Here is a 21,516-nt window from a genome sequence, read left to right as displayed (position 1 = left end):
ACGTCCTTCAAACCTACAGCCTGTCCCCATGACTTCGCTTTCCTGTCTGCAAAAGGCAGGTAATACCCGACTTACTCTGCTTTGTTTACCAATGGAGGAGAGCTGGAGCGGAGGGGAGGGAACATATCTGGGGTGCCATTTACCATCCCATAAAGTGCACGGGGTTTAAGACTAAATAGTAAAGCCAGCCTGCCTCTTGTTAATGTATTATAGCACACGGGAGGGACAAAGCGTGCTCCGTTGGCAGCAGGAGTAACAGAAGTAACGAGGATAGGCCGGAACAGGACCTGCTTCTCCCGACTGGTTTCCCCACACCGATCTCCCCGGCTGGGGCCCCGACATCAGGAAGAGAGGGGCGCGAGGCTGTCGGGGCATTTTCCTCCCCAGGCAAGAGTGGGACCGGCTCCCTGCGAAGGTGGGGTTACTCGAGGTTCAAAGGTGCAGTCTTAGAGCCAGCTCCGGCTGGCTGGAACGCGAAGGGACCGCGGAGCGCAGCCCTGTCGTGGCGCCTTCTGCCCTTCCTACCCCCAAGGGCTGTTCTGGCGCAGCCGCCCCCCGGTTGTCCCTTCGGCCGCCCCGCGGGTGCCCCAACGTTCAGCTCTGGCTCCCGGGCGCCAGAAGCGGACTCACCGCCAAGGTCTCCGGCGCTCTACGTTCTCAGTCCCGGGGTCCCTCCGGCGAGCCGGGGAGCCGGGGAGCCGGAGCCAGTCCCGGAGGGAGAAGGGAGGACGCGGATCAAGAAAGGGAAGGACAGGAAGGAAAAAATGACCAAGGAAAGGAAGAAGCTGCTGCTTAATTCCACTCAACAGGTAGTTGCGCGCGTCGGCCGAGACTTGGCGCTGGTCACGCGTCTGAGACCTCTTAAGTTTGGCTCACTGTGCCTTTGGGGAGTGCCGCCTGGTATCCCTCTAGCGCTCCACCTCCAAGACAAGATCTCTCTTAATTTCCCCAACATCCCTAAGCTGCGGAAACTGTTACCACCGGAGTACTGCGGACGACCGAACGACCTTAGAGAAGCTGGGTGGCTTTCCCGAAGTTCTGCTGCTAGTGGCGGAACAGTGCCGCTGAAAAGGGTCCGTGCGATCCTGAAAAGCCCAGGCCACAGCCCACAGCGCCTCAGCTCTGCCCGATTATTGTCAGATCACTCTGTACGCACCTGTCGCGCTCGGGCCTCGCTGGGGGTGCGGGGAGCTCGAGAAGAGAAGGACCCAAAGGGTGACCTAGTGACTCTCCTCCACCCTGACTCTTGGCTGCGCGGAAAGCTCATTTCGTGCGCAGGGCTGGCTTTGCACTTGGGAAAGGATAACCTGCCTTCTCCGGGGATCGCGTTCCTAGCGGGCGCAGCGTTTCGGGGCAGTGTCCCCCGTGGGGCGGCGGGGGCGAGCGGAGAGTCTGGGGTCCGAGAGCCGGCACTAGGAGGAAGTGGGGTGGCGGGAGCTCGGCTGCCAGCCAAGCGGGCGTGGTTGGAAGCGAGGCTGCCGGTGCGGAGCTTCCACGCGGTGGGTGTGAGGCGCTTTCATTCAAACTTTGGGGAGTCTCGGTTCCTGCGTCAGCGAAGGTGTGACCAATCAGAGTCCGGGGACGGGAATAAATTATGCAAATCACCATCTGGCGATGGGTCAGATGACTCCCATACTTTAAAAAACTACCTCGCCGGGAGTTCGAGGAGTGACAGCGGCAAGTCCTGGCTTCCCGGGCGGGCGGCACGGGTGAGGGCAGATCCAGTTCAAGCCCCTTCATACTCCCCGCCACTCCCCGCGGCTCAGATAAGCCAAGTTTTCACTCCCACCTTCACCTGCAGCTGGCTAAGGCCACCGCTCTCTGGTCGAGAGAGGGCTGCCCACTTTGGGTCTTACCCACGCGGGCTGCTAGAAACCCCGAGAGGTGTTCTCTTTTTCAGCCCTGTTTCGGGGAAGGGGGTGTGGCGGGGAAGGATGCGAAACTCCGTCCCTCTGCTCTGCCTCTGGAGCGTCTATTGTTGCTTTGCGGCGGGAAGCTCCACGCCCCCTGGTCCGGAGGGACGGCTGCAAGGTAACGTGCACTTATTCTTATTACCCCCCCCCATTCACCCCCCCCCCAACTTCTCTGTGCCACGTCCCCTCTCTGGCTTGCCGACCCCTTTCCAGCCTCTCCTGGTGCCTGCGAAATCCTCTTGTCTTTCTCACTGCCCAGTTGCTCCTCCTAATGAGCTTTGCAGTTCACTTGCTCCTTGGCGCTTCTGAAGAGGACATCCCCAGCGAGGCATCGGAGAAGCCGCGGGCCGGCGGGTGCACTGGCCCGTGAGCTCACCCCCTCGCCCCACCCCTTCCATGATAAGGTTCTCTGGATCAGTGCCGTCCAACCAGCAAAGTCGGCTGCCGCTGCTCTTCAACCTTGTCCTTTGCGAGGCAAGAAGGCTGTTAGAGCTAAATCGCCTGGCGCCCCTCCTTCTGATCTGGGTGTAGGTGTTTGGAAAGTTAAGGGGGCAGCGTAGCTGGCTCCGGTTTGGTTAGTGCTTGCGGGTAGCATTTGGTGAGTAACGGCTGAAAGCTGCTGGGCTTATTCCCCCAGGTGGCCAGCCTCCAACCCCCTACACCCTTCCAATCAGGGCTCTTCCTCTTCCTACCCACCTCTCTTCACCTTCCTCCTCCTAGATGCTGGCTTTTCTTCCTTCGGAGTTCTGTATGGCAGTCTCTTCCATTACAGAAAGCCTGTCCTGGTGGAATGAGGGTAGGATCACCCATCGGGTGTGTCAAGTCAATCAGTTAAGCAGGGGAGAGGGGAGATCCCCAAACCCCACCCCATTATCTCATCTTCTACTATTCTGCTGAGGTTGAGCCATCATGGACATGATGTTGGTTCATGTCGGTTTATGTACACGTGGGCAGGTTAATTTGAATGAATGGGAAAGCCTTGCTTTACCTAACATGTTTAGCGCTAACTGGGACTGTGACCTGGGGTAGGTCACATCTCTAGCTTCTCTCCTGTAAAACGCTTACGTTCCTTCCAAATTCTATATTCCACGATTCTGAGTATTTGTGGGCCATCCTGTCAGCCGAGAAAGGATTTATTGTGTGCCTGCTTAGTGCTAGGCACTGTTCCAGGAGGAGGGGATACAACAGTGAGCAAAACAGATGAAGACCCCTGCCTCGTGGAGCTTATATCCAGTAGTGGGAAGACAGACAGTAAACTCATTAAAATATATAAACGATGCTCAGGGGGAGAAAAGTAAAGCAGAGGAAGGAACAGGGTGCCGGTGGGAGAAGGTGGCGTAGTTTTAATCTGTGGTCAGTCTTCCCTCACTGTGAAGTTTGACCACGGACCGAGGAACTGAAGGACATAAGAGAATGAGCCGTAAGGGCAACATGGGTGAAGAACAATGATAAAGTCCCAGAGGTTGAAGTGACCCGGGCTAAAAGTAGTAGGAATGAAGCTGGAGAACTCTGGAGTCAGAGAAGGCCAGATACTCAGGGGAATGTTTTATGTCGATATGTGGGTTCATCCACAAATCTGTCCCAGGAAGCCAGAAGCCTTTTGTCCTTTTGTCCTACAATTCCCCATCTGGTCTCTGTGAATGACTACCTGGGTGGGAACTGGGGAGGCAGACCATTTTTGTCCATAGTTCAAATTTCTGCTGGTTGGGGCTTTTGTTCATTACTTTAATGACAGTTAACCCGAGGTCTGCTCCTGTATATTTAGTTGCATTTTCTGGAACCCTATCCTTTTACATCTGGTGTATTCTTTTCCTCCCCACTGTCACCTTCTCTACCATCTTGGTCTCTCCTTCCATGATTCCATTTGCTTCTTAGCTCTGGGATAAATGAAAACTCCTGGAGTGGTCATTTGGTATTTTTTCCCTTGCTTCTCTGGGTGATAGGAGACTTTGATTTGCTAATTTCCAAGCCTGTCATCAAGGGATAGTTTCCTGGATGGCTGGAAGAAAGCTGGATGGGGTTCGTTTATGACTGTCCCTAATTGCGTGGTGGTGAAGTGCTTCGAGTTAAGAGGCTGTAGGGTCCTCAGTGACATCCGCAGTGTTTTGGGAGCTGGGTGCTGTGTGTGAGCAGTGGAGCGGAAAGGAGCAGTTTTGCTGCTTTTATGAATTTGCCCCATGGCTTCAGCCATTTATTTAACAAACTAGAAGAACGTCTGGCTCATGTCTGGTACGGCAGGGAATCCTGAGGATGCGGGAAGTCTTCGGAGTAAGTGCTGGAATCCAGCTGGGAATGCTAGGGGAAGCCCACTGTACGATAGCTTCTTATCTCTAATTCCAAAATCCAGAATCTTTAGAAATTGGAACATTTGTTTGGTAATTTGGCAAGACTCGGCCTTACCTGTCCTGGGCTCATTTGGCAGCAAAAACTGACCAGAATTGACATGAAGGCTATCTATAATCGTTACTTTTTCCTTGAGTGGTGAGTAGTTCTGTGTTTCCCTGCAGGAATATTCGTGTGTTTGACGACTGGGGAATGTCCCGGACGGCACTGGGGATGTCACGTACCACATGGCTTATGCGCCATATGCCTTTCTAAAATCTGAAACATTCTGAATTCTGCATCTCCGCTGGTCCCAAGCATTTCAGGAAAGAGAATCAAGGACCAAGTAGTCACTTGAGGGAAGGAGAACTCATTTGATAGGGAGGAGGAAAGGAGAGCAAGAGACACCTGTTTATTTCAGAGTCAGTAATGAATACTCATGACTAACGAATATTCTTAAATATGGAGGAGATGTCTCTTTATCATATCTGTGCAACTCTCCTGGGAAGTGAGGAGAAAACATTCGGCAGGTATAAAAACTGAAACCCAGAGAATTAAGTAATGTGCTCAAGATTAAACTAGAACTAGACCCCAGGTCTCTCACTGTCCGAGTCCGCTAGAGGCACCCATGCACTGTTCCTTTTCCCCCAGATGAGCACCACAAACCCAGGAATGTACAGGTTGCTGCCAAACCTCCCGTGAGATTCAGCCTCCGCACCTCTGGGGACTCAGACCACGAAGGATGCTACCTCTCCGTCGGCCACAACCAGCCCTTGGAAGACTGTGGTTTCAACGTGACGGCCAAAACCTTTTTCATCATTCATGGATGGACGGTGAGCCCCGGGGAGGGAGCGCTGCCGCTCGACACAAGATTTGGTTTCCTTTGTTTTGGTCAATTAAAAAGAAGACTGGTGCTTCCCGATTCTGCTCTCTCTCGCTCTCCCCCTCTTTTCTTGTGGCTGCTTGTGTTGCAGACAGCTGTGAAGAATGTAATGGGCACTTCGCTGAGGGGGCAATGTGGACTCCAGCAGGGTGGTATTTAATGCTGGCACACAGCGGGCTTTCAGAAAGGGGCTCTCCTGAAGGCAGCGGCCCAGCTCCACTGGCTCTTAAGGGGCCCTCTAATTACACTTAATTACATTGGTCAACCACTGCCTCGCGGGGGCCGTCCCTCCCTAAGAGCTGAGCTGAACTTCAGCAACTTGACTGGCTCTGAGAGTCTATGAAGAGCCAGCTGGCCTGGATTGCTGGCCGCCGTTGGCATGGTGCCCTCCTGTTTGCATAGAGATGGCTCCGGTTAAAGGCATTGGGGCTCTTTATGTGCCCTAGCTGAGCAATTCACATTGAAAGGCCCATGACAAACTTCAACAAAAAAGGGCTTTAACGCTCGGCTTTAGAAGCTTTTGACCAGCGAGGGGTTTATTCATTCATATAATGATGGTCTGTAGGAAAATGACACTATTAAGTGAGCAGGTTTCTGCCTGGGCTAATTGGGAGGGGACATTCCTCCTTTTAATGATGAGAAATTCATATCCGTTACATGCTTTCTGGGTCTTTAGGTCTATCACCAACTGCTGGGGTCAGGCCTGGGGGTATGTTGGGGGGGTAGGTGCCTATCTATCTAATATGCCTGGAGAGATGGTTAGGGGCTTGGCTCTCTATCCTTATCCCACAGCCTACAATTAGAATCATGCAACTGAACCTTTTTAAGCCCCCCTGTCAAAATGCAAATACAAACTGCCTGCAACTTACAAATGGGTTGCATTCCAGAAAGTTCTTTTGTAATCTGTTTGGAACTTGGAACAGCAGTTTCCCATAGAAGCAAGATTGTAAATGGCGTTTGGGTTCCCAGGCTAGGCACAGAAAATCTATTTATCTAATAATGTACATGTAGATAGGTTTACAACTGGACCTAGGCACTATTTATAACTTTGTTTCTGTGGGAAAATGTGTTCTGAGTTCTAATTTGGGATTCCAGGGAGAGATCGTCCCTACTCTGGAATCAAGACGGATGGCAGAGTTGGGTTGTGGGAAGGGGTCATCTGTTAACTCTGCATTTGCCTAGGAGATACCATCTCCTTGCATCTCCCATAGAGAAGCTAATTCTCCAGGGCAACCTTTGGGGCCATGTGCTTGTCTGACAGGGACTCAGGCTAACCCCAGGCCAGAATGGCCACCAACACTTACCTCATGGTGGCCCTACTGGACAGTGGGTGGAAGCCTCAGACACCAGCTATGGAAATTTTGATAGGAAAAGCAAGATATAAAGAGCAATGGAAGACAAACACTCACATAGCAATCCTGCCTATGGCCAGCCCTGCTCATGTGCAAATGTTTGGTGCCTGAGCAGCCATTGGGAAAGTTCTGGAACTGGCTGGAGTGAGGGTCATGGAACTGAATTCCATATTCTTAGGACTTACGAAACCCATAAGAAGAATTTTTTTTTCTTAAATGTCCTGTTTTCTTTGCAGATGAGCGGCATGTTTGAAAGTTGGCTTTACAAGCTGGTGTCAGCCCTGCAGATGCGAGAGAAAGAAGCCAACGTTGTCGTGGTTGACTGGCTTCCCCTGGCCCACAAGCTTTACACGGACGCGGTCAATAACACCAGGGTGGTGGGACACAGTGTTGCAAGGATGCTCGATTGGCTGCAGGTAACCGCTTTTAAGAACAAGACCTTGAACCAGAACCATCTTAAGTAAATACAGCTCAGACTGTGTTAACACTCCAGGAGTCTAAAAATGTCTTCGGGATTCAAATTTTTACTGAATTAAGTATTGCTTGAAATGCTTGAAAGCTGGAACTTTGGAAAGCGTTCTAGTTATTGAGATTTCTCTGGATCTTGCCTGTTGGATTCTTTGCCAGGAGAAAGTTTGCCTGATGGGTCATTACTTGCTGATGCCCCCAGGTTGGGAATAGTCAGGAGCCAGGACCAGCTTGAAATCGCGAAAACTTACCGAAGTCTGCTCTTTTCCTCTGAAGAGGAAGAGAAGGTTGGTCCCAACAAATGCAGTCGAACGCCATGCTTAAAATATTAAGTGTGGAAAACAGATCTCAAGGCCTTACGTTTACTCTCTATAGGTTAATGATTTGCCTGAGATCAGCAGACTTACCCGGAGGCAGGGGTGTACTGGCAGAGTGACCCCATGATCTGGGCAATTCCAGTCTGACCTTCCTTTTGCCCATGGAATCTGATAAATCCTGGCAGCAGTCCAGTCAGGGTTCTCGAGCAGTACCCCAGTTCTCTGCCTGGGTTGTTTTGTAGGGCTTGGTTTCTGAGCTGTGGGGTCCAGGCCCCACCTCTTCACTCTGCCAGCAAAGCGCCCTCTCTCTGGGCTTGTGGTGAGTAGGCCAGCAGCTCCTGCAGCCGAAGAAGCGGGGAGAGAGTAGGCTGCTGAGGGCTGTGGCTGGTGCTTACTCCCCAGTGGGTCCAGTGGCTTTGTCCTCCGCGTGGGCACCCCCACCTCTCCTAGTGCCCGAGGGAATGGAAGTGTAGCCAAAGGGTCAGGGATGTAGCTTCTGGTCATAACTTCCACCCTGCCCTCAGCACTAGGCATTTAACGTGCCGTAAAGTCCTTTTGCCCTCCCCTTCCCTGGCTGCCAGCAATGCGGGTGACGCCCTGGCAAGCCTCTGTCCCCGGTTCCCCTGGCTCTTCCTTATGGCCACAGAATTGTCGAATTGTTGGTGACCCTGTGGGCTCAGGATCACACACTTCACTCACACACTTTTGTGACTTCCCGCAGGAAAAGGACGATTTTTCTCTTGGGAATGTCCACTTGATCGGTTACAGCCTCGGAGCTCACGTGGCTGGGTACGCCGGCAACTTCGTGAAGGGCACGGTGGGCAGAATCACAGGTAGGATCTGCTTCCTGCGCTGCGGGCTGACCCCCAGGCTCCTTCAGCCCCTCTGCCAAGCTGGCGTTTCTGAACCGCAGTGCTCCCGCAGAGGCTGCACGGGGGAGCCGTAGAGCGTTAGCTTTGGAAGGGACCCGGAGGATATCTAACCCAGAGCTTTCCAGGGTTCTTTTTAGCCACAGAGTCCTTCTTTCAAGTTGACCTTGTGAGGGACCCGGATAGAGGAAACAGAAGGGATGATCTGGTCGAAGCTGGAAAGATGGTGGGTAGTGTTCACTTTGCTATGAGGCCTTCCCCTTCCCCAGAGAAATCTCAGGGTCCCAGAGCACCAGGGAACACAGTTTGAAAACCACCGGTCTAGTCTGACAGGCGAGGAAACATCCAGGAGCGAACAGCTAATAACTAACGTGCAGAACTGCGGTGGATCCTGACCTGTGAACCTTTGGGGTTCACGCTGTCATCTGCCAGTGATGCTCGGGGCCTCCAGGGAACGGAACGAGTGGATTCTAGTTTGAATTCTGCCTTATTTCTGTTTCATCCACCTACAACCTTTTCCCAACGGAAAAAGCACGTTTTGCTGGCATGTTTATTAGTGGTAATTATCTGTTTAGAATGGATGCTTCAACTTTGTCATTAAAGAGACTGTTCCGATGTTGGTACCCAGGTCGTCAAGGAAAAAATTGCATTTTCCGACTTGGTGACCTTCTGATGTGTGTTTGGCTTAAATCATTCAATGATTTGAAAAGTGTGATTTTCTTTCCCATTTTTGTGCTTCCTCTAGGCTGAAATTAATGGCAAATTTGTTGCCCTAAACTTTTATCTTCCTTCCAGAATTCTTTGATTCATCTTCACTCCCAGCTTCCCTCTCGCCTCCAAGATACCAAGGGCCCAACTGGTCACCTAAAAAGAAAGATTTGATCAGTTTCTTTCCTGGCAGGGTTTTTATTTTAAAGCAGGAAGAAGGGAGTCCTTAGCTAACAAACGATTTAGTAAAGGTAGATTTTCAGGTTTTAGCACTAAGCTAGTGGGGTAGGTTTAAAAACACATATATTTGTGAAATTTTATTGGCCCACCTCCAGTCATCTCTGGGCTTCAGTCTCACACACACACACACACACACACACACACACACACACACACACCCATAGGCCCAGTTATTTGATTTAGCATAGAGAGCCTCATTTTTGTTTACCAAGACTGTGGGGCCTAAGCATCCAGGTGGATGCGATTGTGTGGTCACGTGACTGCTCATTAACCCATTGCTGGTGCAAAGCTGGTCCACTGTAAGGCACTCTGGGTTCCATTGTCTAGCAGCATCCCCGGCCCCCAGTGACAGGCATGATGTTTCAGAGCCAGACCAGCCTTGTTCAAACTGCAGCGCATACGAGTATCATGTCCCCAACCCCCTCCCCCACCCCCATGAGGGTCCTTGGCTTGCAAGGACAAGCTGCGGATCCTCCCGTCCCCCTTTCCTGAATCTGAAATGAGATGGGGCTAGGGAAGAGTTTTCCAGTTCTTTCCCCCTGCCTGGGTGGCAGCTGCTGAGATGCGGGCTCTGCTGGCCGAATGCTAATCAGTGCTTGGTGCTGTCTGCCTGTCCGAAGCACGCCCCTTTCCTCCAGCCTGTCTCTGTGGGCAGGGGCCTGGTGAGCACGGTGGGAAGGAGGACCCTCTGTCCCGTTGCCAAGCAGCCTCTCAGAGGGTATGTGGCTCACCTGATGCATGCTGTTGTGCGTGTCTGATGGGGGAGGTGTGTGTTCTCTCCTCCCCTCTCCGTTGGTAGACTTCCCATGGGCCTGAGAACCAGGGGGTCCCAACTAGTAGAAGAACCAGACTGCAGCTCGTGATGCCATTGTGCATTCAACAACGGGGGGGGGGGACACCTGAATCGTGGTCTTGCTTGGATTAGAGCTGTGGAGAGATTAGGCTTTTGAGAGAATTCTGTGTGATACTAGGGAAGAGGTCATAGATTTCTAATTGAACTTGTGTCTAGTTAGTTACAAATAAGCAAGTAGATTCATTCATTCATTCAAGAACTATGAATTAAGTGTCCACTCTGTACAGACACTGGGCCAGATTCTTCCTAATGTCAAGTATCTAAGACGTGACAAGGACTTTATGCTATCTCTAAGACCCATCGCAATGGGACCACAGGGGCCTTTCAGCTTCATTTTACAGATGCGGGAACTAGGACTCGGTGCTTAAATAATGGGAACAACATCTTACATTCTAAGTAGCAGGGCCAGGATTCAAACCCAGGCTGTCGGCTTGCCGAGCCCGTACCTAGCCACCTGCGCCATCCCACCTCTCCTTTGTCAGTGCAGATAAAATAGCGATTGAAATGCAGCAGGGCCCACCCTCCAGGCCTGAGTGCGGAGGTTTTCCGGGTGTGCATGCGTGTGCGTGCGTGTATGTGTTCCGTTTGCTGGACAGAACATCTTTGGAAAGGCTCTGACCGAATGGAAGAAGGGGCGGTTCTCCACCTGTTCTTTTTTTGGCGAGGACAAGCTCTCCCTTCTATTCCTAGTTTAAAAAAGCAAGTTGTGCAACTTTTCCCCAGCGTCTTTGAGCGCTGGCGTTGTGTCAGGCTGGGTGAGTCTGGGTAGGTGATGCTCAGCCTGCCCCCGCCCCCTCCCTTCCCAGCTGTGTTCTCCAGAAGCCCAGTCAGCCGCCCGCATTCCTCCAGCTCAGCTTGGTTTCCATGGCAGTGACCGTCTGGTGGAGACTTTTGTTCGCATCAAGCAAAGAGCCCCTCTCTTGTATTGGTTGCAAAGCAGGATGGTCTTCTCTCTCTCTCTCTCTCTCTCTCTCTCTCTCTTTCTTCCCGAAAACATAGCAAGAGGCAGGGGGAGGCCGCCTGTGTTGGTACTGTAGCCCTTGGAAGCCTCTGAACCGAGTCATCGTGGGCCGTGCTTGGGGGGTCACTGCTTTCGTGCCATCCTCCTCTGGGGCCCTGGCCTACGGGTGAGCCACCAGACAGGCCGGGCTTCCTTACTGCCTTGGTCATACGGGCATTTCTCGAAGCTTCTGGAACCTGTTTATTTTCAGCCTCTACAGTACTCCTGAGTGATGAGTTTCCTAAATTTACTGTCCGCTCCAGACAATAGCTCTGCCTATGGTTTTGTCTGAAATCACCCCAGTGATTCAAGCCTCACAGTGTGCTTGCGCTGGGATCTGATGGGTTCTGTTACCCATCTCCTCCTTTTATGACTCTGTTCTTAGTCTTCACTCCTCTCTGATGCGGTGTTTCCAGGCCTCGGCACTGTTCACATTTTGGGTCAGCTAATGCTTTGTTGTGGGCGCTGACCTGAGCCTTACTGGGTGTTTATCTGCTCCCCCCCCCCGGCCTCCTCCCACGAGCTGCTAGCAGCTTCTCTCCCTCTCCCCACAACTGTGACAATGAAAAATGTCTCTAGCCATTGCCAAACGTCCCCTTAGGAGCAAAATCACTCCCAGCTGAGAACCACTGTTCTAGACTAAACAGTGCACAGTATTCTCAACTTTCTCCAGGCCCTCTCCCTGTGTCTGTAGGGCAGAGAGCCTTCCAGGCTGGCATGAGTTCGGCTCCCAGAATTACTTGAGCTTGGTAATAGCGGCTAGTGTTCGCACCGACAAGCACTTAATCTCTTACTATCTCACGTGAACTGGATGGATTAAGATGTTCGGGTTCAATGGTGTTGATGATACTGACGGGGGGAGGAGTTTTTCCTATGTAGTTCATAGACCACCTCCTTTTAGGATCACCTGGGGCATAAATACACATTTCCGGGCTCCACACCAGACGGAGCCATCAGAATCCCGAGAGGTTTGGGGAAACTGCATCTCATGCTTTGCAAACTCTTTTTTTGAATGGTTTACATTCATGTGGTTCCATAATAAAAGTCTTCTCTTGTTGCTACTACGTAGCCAGTGGCTTGTGTGTCCTTCCAGAGTCTTTTTTTTTTTTTTTAAAGATTTTATTTATTTATTAGAGAGAGAGAGAGCACAAGCAGGCGGAGCGGCAGGCAGAGGGAGAGGGAAAGGGAGAAGCAGGCTCTCTGCTCAGTGGGGAGCCCCATGTGGGGCTCGATCCCAGAACCCTGGGGTCATGACCTGAGCTGAAGGCAGACGCTTAACCGACTGAGCCACCCAGGCGCCCCTCCTTCCAGAGTTTTTTTTTTTTATAGCTACATAGTAGCATTTGAATTTTCAACAAGCTCCCAGTGATATTTGTGCTGTTTCAAATGTGAGAACCAGTTCTCTCTACATGGCTGCTTGCCTGTTCAGTGCCGGAAGTTTGCAGGCAAAAAGAGTTCTCCTTCTAGCTGCAAAATACAGGAATTCAGGAGGCCTGGGATATGGCTCCTCAGTGTGTCTGGTGTGGCCCCTACCCCTGATCTCACCATTCCACCCTTGGGCTTGATTCATCACTAAAGGAAGGGGAAGAGTAAGTCCATATACAAATAGCTCAGTTTGGGTAAACTGAGTCTTCCCTCCAAAAGAGGCAGGTAGCTTGGTTATTGCATTAAAGGCCTGCTAAAGTAAGGCTGTGGACGGCTTTCAGTGGCAGAATAAATGGGACAAATGGCTTAGTTCGGCCAGCCTGCGTTCTTTCTAGAACTGCTCCATTTCTGACAGTCTGGGGCTCCTGGGAGCTGCATGTCATTGTGAACCTGGCAGCCAGCTCTCTGAGTCTGTCGAGAAGAAAGTGCAGGGTCCCCAAGTGTGGGCATCACACGGTTCCAGATTTACGGGGCTTGGCTCCGCGGATGCCTTCATGGGCACACGTGGATTTACTTTGAAGTCAGGACTCGTGGATGTGGGACACCTGACACAGTTGGCCTTGGCTCCCCCTTCTGCTGTAGGTCTGGATCCCGCCGGGCCCTTGTTCGAAGGGGTGGACATCCACAGGAGGCTGTCCCCTGACGATGCGGACTTCGTGGATGTCCTCCACACCTACACACGTTCCTTCGGCTTGAGCATCGGGATTCAGATGCCCGTGGGCCACATCGACATCTACCCCAACGGGGGTGACTTCCAGCCGGGCTGTGGACTCAACGACGTCTTGGGGTCAATCGCATATGGAAGTGAGTGCCTTATTTTCTGCTTCGTGGAGAGGTTTGACTCGGTTATCACATCTCCTAAATCAGCCCGAGCTGGTTGTGCTCCCAAAGATGTTCATTTCATTATGCCCCCGCCCCAACGGGGGCCGCCAACCCCGTGTACAATTTGTCCTTTTATAGGCTTGTTAACAGCCGTCTATGGGTCTCTGCTTGGCGTCCTCATGCTTTGAGGTCCCAGTTATTATTGATTAATTTCTTTTTATAAGAAGAGGAATATATATTTGTTGGGAAAAAAAATCAAGCAATGCAAAATCGCATAGAGCAAAAAGTAGACCCCTTTCTCCCACTCCTCTTTCAATCTTCAGAGGCAGCTGATAGGAACAATTTTGTATGTATCCTTCTGTTCTTTTTTTCTTTGCAAATGTGTGTGTGTGCGCGCGTGTGCGAGCGAGAGAGATTATATTTTTTGAAATCAAATTGTTCTGTAACTTTCCTTTTTCAGTCATTATATATATAATATATACATTTATAAATATATATGTAATATATATATTTATAAATATATATATATATATAGTGAATATCCTTAAACATCAGAGCACATAGATTTACTTAACTTATTCTTTTTTAAAAAGATTTTATTTATTTATCTGAGAGAGAGAGAGCGCGAGAGTGCACAAGCAGGGGGAGCAGAGGGAGAGGGAGAAGCAGGCTCCTCACGGAGCAGGGAGCCGGATGTGGGGCTCGATCCCAGGACCCTGAGCCGAAGGCAGACTCTTAACTGACTGAGCCACCCAGGCACCGCTACCTTATTCTTTTTAAAGGCTGTACAATCTTCTACAGAATGGATGCACTAAAATTTGATTTTTTGTGACATTTTAAAGAAGGAAAACCAAGTTGATGTCTCCATTACTTATGATTTACCTTCTGAATGCCTGAGTCTGTTCTCAGCAGACTGGGGTTGAACTGAATTTGCTGCTGAAACTGATGTGTGGCCTCAGTGACCAATCTCTTTCCGGGTTTCCCACTCCCTCTCTTGCTGCCTCCGGTCCTGGCAGTCTTGCTACACCTTGGCCCCTGTTGACTCTCTGCACTCTGATCTCTGCCCTTCAGATGTCCCCTCTCTCTCCTTCGGTCTTAAGACTGTAGCCCTCTCCCAATGTCATAACATCCAAGTAGCCCCTGCAAGGCTTGGAGGTCGAGGCCAGGACCCCCATCAGATGACGGCATTCCTTAAGGCCCGTGGTGTTACTGAGGAAGGGATGGGATGGCTTTGTCAAATTTTTCTTAAGGTCCTAGGATTTACTGAACAATTGGCTTTAGCTTCTGGTTATAAGAGATTATGATGTGCTGTGGGCCAGAAAATCCAAATTATACTCCTAACTTTGTAACCAACTGATCGTGTGACTCTGAGCCAATGACTTCACATCTATGGGCCTTGGGGTCATAATCCGTATTTGATGAGAGGCTCATCCTGCATTGTTCCCTGTCTCTCCGTCCGCCAGCAATCACGGAGGTGGTGAAATGCGAGCATGAGAGGGCTGTCCACCTCTTTGTCGACTCCCTGGTGAATCAGGACAAGCCGAGTTTTGCGTTCCAGTGCACGGACTCAAATCGCTTCAAGAAGGGGATCTGTCTCAGTTGCCGGAAGAACCGGTGTAATAGCATTGGGTACAACGCCAAGAAAACAAGGAGCAAGAGGAACAGCAAAATGTATCTCAAAACCCGGGCAGGCATGCCTTTCCGAGGTGAACCTCAGTCCCCACAGTGCCCCGAGGAAGGCCCTTCATCTTTTCCCTTCTTCTCAGTACCATGTTGTAGAAAGCGCACATCCCGGCCCGGGAGATGGGACCGGCCCCATGAAATCAAATCACTGCAGATCAAATGACGCCATGCATGCCCTGGGAAAGTTAATCATTAAAAAGAAGTGGTGGGGACTTCTTCCGTGATGCCCATCATCACTCCCTGATCGCAATATCAATATCTTAAATTTGCATTAAGATAGAAATTTTCCATTTCTTTGCATTTGCCTTTTGCAAATCTATTTCATGTTTTTCTCATTTGAGTGTCACAACAAATTGGAGATAGGTCCAACAGTGAATCAAAATCATGTCTTGCCTTTTCACAATATGCTCTAAGACCATAGGAGTTTGTGGGTGTTATTTTGCAGATGAGGAAGCTGGGGTTCAAAGAGTTCATACCTTGGTCCTTCATTCAAGGTCACACAGCTAGAGAGTTGCTAGGCTGGAACTCCCCCATCCCAAATTCCCTGAACCCCAAGTTTGGGGCTCGTTCGATACTGCTGTGATCCCTTACGCCATTGGCCTGCAGAAGAGCAGAGGGAGGCTGGAAGCTAGAGGAGGCTGGAGGCTGGGCTGAACCAAAGGGACATCAGCCCCTAAAAACTCAGCATGCTGGGTGACTCAGTTAGAGGCGGGGTGTCCCGAGATGGCCAGCAAACCTCACTAATGCCTTTGTTCTGCTGTCTCTGCAGTTTACCATTATCAGATGAAAATCCATATCTTCAGCTACAAGGCGTTGGGAGAAATCGAGCCCAACTTTTATGTTACCCTTTATGGTACCAGCGCAGACTCCCAGCTTCTGCCTTTGGAAATGTAAGTCCCGAGCTCCCTTTGATGGGTTCAGGGCCAAGAACAAGTTGGTCTAAGAATGGGTGAGCGTGGGAATCTATGAACAAGAGCAGGGGAGCGTGGCCCGAGGGCCGGCGGGAAGGGCTGGGTGCTCCAGAAACAACTGTGGTCCACACTCTTCCCCAAGCCCTTGACTCAGACCCTTTCTGGGAGGGATGCTCCTGGATGAATCAGCAGCATGAGAAGCTCTGATCAGCTGGACAGAAACTGCTGTTTCATTTCAGGCAACGCCTGACACCTGAGGCTGTAGGAAATTTGGAACGTAAATGCCATTCCTGCACCATTTCTAATTGTCATGTGGGAAGGGCACACAGTCATTGGTGTATATTTGTTGAACGCACGCAAGGTACAAAGTGCCATGCCAAGTCATGTTGGCATTGCAAAGTAATGTCCTCCAAGTACTTGCTTCCTAGGGCTCAGGGTCTAGTCAGGGGGACCTGGTGTGTCTGCACATACTCTCGCACACAAATGGGGTGGGACAGGCCCCCCAAGTGTCAAATGAGGGGGACAGGCAGGAGGGGGCTGGGAGTTCAGAGGGAGACCGGTGTCTGTGGGCCCGTTTCTCCACAGTCACTGCGGGGCAGGTGCTGCCACTGTGTCACCCCACACAGTGGGGCAGTTTTCCAGTGGCAGGTCAGTGACGCCTGCTCCTGTGTCCCCTTGTAGAGTGGAGCAGATCGGGCTGAATGCCACCAACACCTTCCTGGTCTACACCGAGGAGGACCTGGGAGACCTCTTGAAGATCAAACTCACCTGGGAGGGGACAGCTCAGTCCTGGTACAACCTGTGGAAGGCGCTTCGCAGCTACCTGTCTGAGCCCCGCAGCACCGAGCGGGAGCTGAGTATCAGGCGAATCCGGGTCAAGTCTGGGGAAACTCAGCGGAGGTAAGGGCCTCGTGTCAACAGTGAGCAGAGAGCGTCTGCGTCTGCCGCGTCCTCTCCTTTGCTGCGAGGCTTGCCATGCCCAGAGCACGTGGGCAACGCCACAGACCTTGCAAGGAAAAGTGAATTCTACATCGGGACCTCTGTCAACCATTGTGGAGCTTGTGTCCTGATTCCAGGCCCTCAGCTGAGGGGGTGGGCAAAGTGGGGGCTGGAGTCCAGCCTCGGTTGTGTTTGTTGGACCCTGTGTTGGCGCAGAGGAAGGAGGACTTCTCCTGGACGGGCTCCTTAGGAGCACTGCCTTGCTGATCTCTTTGCTATGGGGTCCGTGCGACCAATGTCTTTGTTTGCCCCTGTCCAGAGAAAACTCGAGTAGCAAGCCTAGGGAGCCCCCACAGATGAGGCCTGCCTGAGGCCCCGGTTTCCCCAGCACCTGATTTTCGCACTATCCCCTTCCTTTGGAGGCCGTGAGTCAAGATTATGGGGTGGGGCCCTGACGTCAAGTAACAGAGAATCCTCTACGCCATGCCAGCTGGCAGTTCCCCCGTGGTTTTTAACCTTCAGCCTAGCATGAGAGCTCCAGACCTATATGTGTCAGCCCCTAAAACCGTTCCTGGACTCTCTGAGCCGACTTCTAAGCAGAAGTCAGGGAAGCCGGTGAGACCATTGTCAAGACAGGAGGGTTTCCTTGGCCACGTCTTTCTGTGGGCTGCTGGGAGGTCACTGCCAGCTTTGGGGTGATAGGAAGCAGCCTCCACCCTCTCTGCACCTTGTCCATTTTTTTTTTTCCTCCATCACAGTTCTTCATGTGTCCGGTTTCCATCCATCGCCTGTGGCACAGCGTGGCCGAGGTGGGGGGAGGCCTGAGTCCCTTGTCTGAGTGATTCTGGCAACTGGGAGAGCTAAAGCCCCTTTGTACCCTTCCCCTGTCGCGGGGTTACAGTAAATGCGTTCTCCAACGTGACTAGATATTATTAAATCTCCTTCCAAGGTGTTTAGACAAATGGACAATCTAAGAGTAAGAGTTCCCCTCTCCCTCCTCCCACCTCCACTTGGTGGGACACTCTCACCATTGGGTGTGAATTGTGTTAATGTGTTGTGTTAATGTGTTTTAATTTCCTGATCTCCATGAGGTGGGTCCCCTTCTTATATGTTTATGGGCTGTTTGGGCTTCCCGCTAAAGGTTCTTAAACCTGTTCTGAATGTGGCCTTTGTCCTTTCAGTCCGCCAGTCCCATACATCAGGGTCAGGTGTCTCATATACATCTTTTGGCCATGGTGTCATGTTAACTACACCAGCGAGGCCCACATGGTTTGGCTGTAAGTTATAGTCGAAATGCTTATTCGAGTACTGATTTCTTCCCATGCTCTTGGCTGAGCATTTTCTGAATCTTTGATTTTGACTCGCAGCTGAATTCCAATTCTGCTGATCGGTGGGTATTTACAAGTGCCCTGCTGGAGGTACCGTGAATTCCTCCATTTGAGGAGTGTGCCGTTCACCACAGGTATGGGAATCCATGAGCGATTCGAGGCATGTATAATGTTAAAATAAGACATTCATTATTAACTCCATGCCATACAAGGTAACAACAATAGCAAAAACAACATTTATATAACAAGATGCTTTTCTATTAAGGTCAAGGGCTTGGGAGTCAGAGAGGCTATGCCTTGAAAGGCAGGCAGACTTTTGGATGGACAGACAGAAGAAGGTGGAAGGGGAGTGATGAAAATCTGCATGAACCAAATCATGGCAGATGTCCGAGTGAGACACGTTTAGGACACTTGCAGCAGCAATGGGAAGTTTCGAAGGCTTGGGTCAGGGTGTGGCATGATGAAAACACCCTTTTCTCCTCGCTTGGTCCACTTTGGATCCAGAAAGCACCATCTGGCTGAGGCAGAGCGATGTGTATAGAGTTTGGGCTACATTGGTGGTTTCTTTTCCCTCCTAGATTAACTTTTTGTGTGCAAGACTTTGAGAACACCAGCATCTCCCCTGGCCAAGAGCTCTGGTTCCACAAGTGTCGAGATGGCTGGGGAATGAAAAACGAAACCAGGTAACTGGGACTTTCTCACATGCAATGTAAGCTGACAGGTGCCCCAGCGTGTGCTGGACATGGGTCTGGGCACGTGGGACCCAGCAGTCAGCAAAACCGATACAAATCCCTTCTCTTATGAAGCCGACCTATTGGAAGGAGCTGGAATCCGTGGAGTATGCAGGATGTCGGAGGGTGGTTGTGTCCTTCTGCCTCTTGGTCTGCCTGCCCCGGAAGATGTTCATGGCCCATGGCCCCGCGGGAATCAGGCCATCTTAGAATGAACCTCTTCATGGTGACCAGGGCTGTAGGAAGGATCCAGAGCTCCTGGTTTCCTTCCGGGCACCAGTTTGGAGTGGGGAGTCAGGTGGGAGGTAAAGGAGAAGTGTAAGACATAGTCCCCATGTGTAGGGTTCCTGGAGCCCTGGTTGGTATAAGGGGATACTAGCGGGCGTTTCTCCCCATCTTGCTTCAGTGTCCCATTGCCCCATGCGGGAGTCCCATTATTTCAGAATTGAGGAAGGCCGGTCTCATGGTGTGAGGCAGTGGGTGCATCCAAAGGGGGAATTCATCACAGAGCCTCTGAGCCTAAGTGCCAGCTGAAGACGATGGAGACGGGCCCCCCACTGGCCCCCACCACTTCCCCAGCCCAAGTGCTGGGTAATAATTCGACCACCATACACCGAGCACGCGGCGCGTGCCCACCTGTGTTCCGTGCCTTCCCTCTACGATCTCATTTACTTTTGTCATCAACCCCATGATGCTGGTGGTGATAACCCTGCGTGCTGTTGTGGGACCTGAGGCTCAAGGAAGTTGGGTCATTCTTTCTAGGTCCCCCAGCTGGCAATGGCAGGGTGAACCTTTGCAGGATGTTGCTTTCTTCTGAAGCCTGTACTCTTTCTTGAGCATGGAGGTTTCACTTGCTCAGATAAATCACCTCACCTTGATCTGGGTATCAATTATCAAGCAGCTGCACCTATGCTGGGGTCCCCTGTGATTAACCGTCTGCCAGCCCGGGGGCCGGTCTGCGTCCCCACAGCTCTCTCCTGTTCAGGCTCACCAGCCCGATGACAAGCTTGGTGATCATGGGACACACAGGATTCTGAAAACTGCCCGTCTAACGGAGCAGCTCAGTCTAGAGCGGGCACATAGCATAGTCTGCTCTAATAATAATTTTAATTCTTTATGTTTGTATTCAAATGTATACCTTTCCAAATGTTTCCCCAAATATTAATTTCGTGGATCCTCAGAACAGCCATGTGGATTGGACACGCCCAGGGAGGGGCACTATTCTTATCATTATTCTTACGATAACATATCTTATGATTAGCCATTTTAGTCTTCTTTTCTGCTCCAGAACTTCACAACAGTTAAGAATGCTGTAACTCACCTCCTGCTGCCTCTTTGAGAAAACAAGTCATCCGTTCCTCTACCCTCAAAGGAACAGAAAGCAATAGAAGCCCGAGTAAGACATCAACACTAGGAGGTTGTGACGTCCCTAGACATATGTTAAGCCTTCAGTATTCTCTCCCCTGATGTGGATACTGGTCACCTATTCACTGATAAAAAGACTGAGGTTCTGGGAGGTTCAGTTGCACGACAGCATAGCTGAGACTCGAATCAGGATCTCTGGATACTGTCTTGTCCCCTTCCTGCCATCCTACAGTCTCTCTTGTGTTTCTAGGTCAAGGCAAAGAGACTCATAGATAGTTCTCCCTGCATGTGTGTGTGTGTGTGTGTGTGCGTGGCGGATGAGTATTGTGGTAAATCTGTGCAAGCCAGCACTGAGGTGTAAGTAGCTAGGAACCCAGAGACCACCCCAGTGTTGGGTTTCTCAAAGTGAATCCATGGCTTGTTGGGAGAGGGGGAGGAAGAGGCACTTAGGACCTTCTCCTCTTGTTCTGAACGAGAAGCAAGTAAAAGTGTCATAGGTGTGTAAGAAAGCCTGGTCGCGGTAAACCGAGCACACGCTCAGTGCCGGCTGGCGTGTTCGCCAAGCGAGTGACTGAGCGCCTGTCTTGCAGGGTTCCCTACAGCCGAGCTGTGGACCTTCTGTGAGGGGCCAGCAAGGCCTGCCCACCCCCGCCTTCCAGGGACATGGAGGAGAGTTACTGCTAAGGACCCACCTGATGGAAGGACACCTCTTGGTCTGGACCCTCAAGCACCGGAAAGAGTCTCTGCTGGGCCCGGCACCTTACCTCCTATGATGGTTGGGACTTCTCGCCAGAGCGGACCACGCACTGCTGTTCCTGCCATTCCTGCCACTCTAGAATAGCTCTAACTCCAGCCCTGTGTGCAAAGGGTCGAAGGCCCGGGGCTGCTTGTGCACAGCGGGCTGCTTTCTAAGTGACTGGATGAGCCTGGGCTTTACCTGGTAAGGAACACTTGTGGAAGTGCGTGGAAGGCTGTGAGCTGCCTGGCCTGACCTGACCTGTGAGGTGGGGAGAGGTCATTCTGCTGGGAACTTACTCGCATCAGGATGGCAGACCCGTGACCTCATTCACCCAGAGAGAGGGGAGTGAAGAGCTGGGGTGGTGGCGAGGCCCTCACTGTTGGGGTTCCGTGTGCTGCACCGATCCATACTGGTTCCATTTCAGACATTCCGTCCTGCTCCCCAGCGCACTCTCTAAAGCACGCATCATTTTCCGTTGCCTATTTTTTGATTGGTCAAATGTTTATTAAGCACTTAGCCCTAATTAGCACATGGCAGTAGACACATTCGTGAACCTTTCCAGAATTGGAACCTAAGGGAGTTGGGATTTCTAGACTCCCTTCCAGTCTTGGTGATCCATGGATATACACGTGACGAGGGGCACGAGGG

The 21,516-nt window shown here is 51.2% G+C and overlaps 1 protein-coding gene across 2 annotated transcripts; it reads left to right on the top strand.

Annotated features, from left to right (window-relative positions):
- The first annotated feature begins 1,566 nt into the window (after positions 1-1,566).
- LIPG (lipase G, endothelial type) lies at positions 1,567-19,327 on the top strand. Of its 2 annotated transcripts, XM_008693105.2 has the most exons (9): positions 1,567-2,031; positions 4,887-5,068; positions 6,707-6,886; positions 7,977-8,088; positions 12,933-13,154; positions 14,636-14,878; positions 15,625-15,745; positions 16,448-16,666; positions 18,612-19,327. In XM_008693105.2, the coding sequence occupies exons 1-9, from the start codon at positions 1,935-1,937 to the stop codon at positions 18,718-18,720; spliced, it is 1,485 nt and encodes a 494-aa protein (XP_008691327.1). In that variant the 5' UTR covers positions 1,567-1,934; the 3' UTR covers positions 18,721-19,327. The 2 variants fall into 2 exon arrangements, with proteins under 2 accessions (XP_008691327.1, XP_040488300.1); XM_040632366.1 differs by lacking the exon at positions 12,933-13,154.
- The last annotated feature ends 2,189 nt before the right edge of the window (positions 19,328-21,516 follow it).

The sequence above is a fragment of the Ursus maritimus genome, unplaced genomic scaffold (assembly GCF_017311325.1).
Source record: "Ursus maritimus isolate PB19 unplaced genomic scaffold, ASM1731132v1 scaffold_18, whole genome shotgun sequence".
Taxonomy (NCBI): domain Eukaryota; kingdom Metazoa; phylum Chordata; class Mammalia; order Carnivora; family Ursidae; genus Ursus; species Ursus maritimus.
This window is presented reverse-complemented; position numbering and strand designations above follow the sequence as displayed.

Excerpts from the sequence above, each read along its gene's own strand:
- LIPG (XM_008693105.2), top strand. The coding sequence starts at position 1,935 with ATGCGAAACTCCGTCCCTCTGCTCTGCCTCTGGAGCGTCTATTGTTGC. Across the intron at positions 5,069-6,706 it reads TCATCATTCATGGATGGACG|ATGAGCGGCATGTTTGAAAG; the intron begins GTGAGCCCCGGG and ends TTTTCTTTGCAG. Across the intron at positions 8,089-12,932 it reads CACGGTGGGCAGAATCACAG|GTCTGGATCCCGCCGGGCCC; the intron begins GTAGGATCTGCT and ends CTTCTGCTGTAG.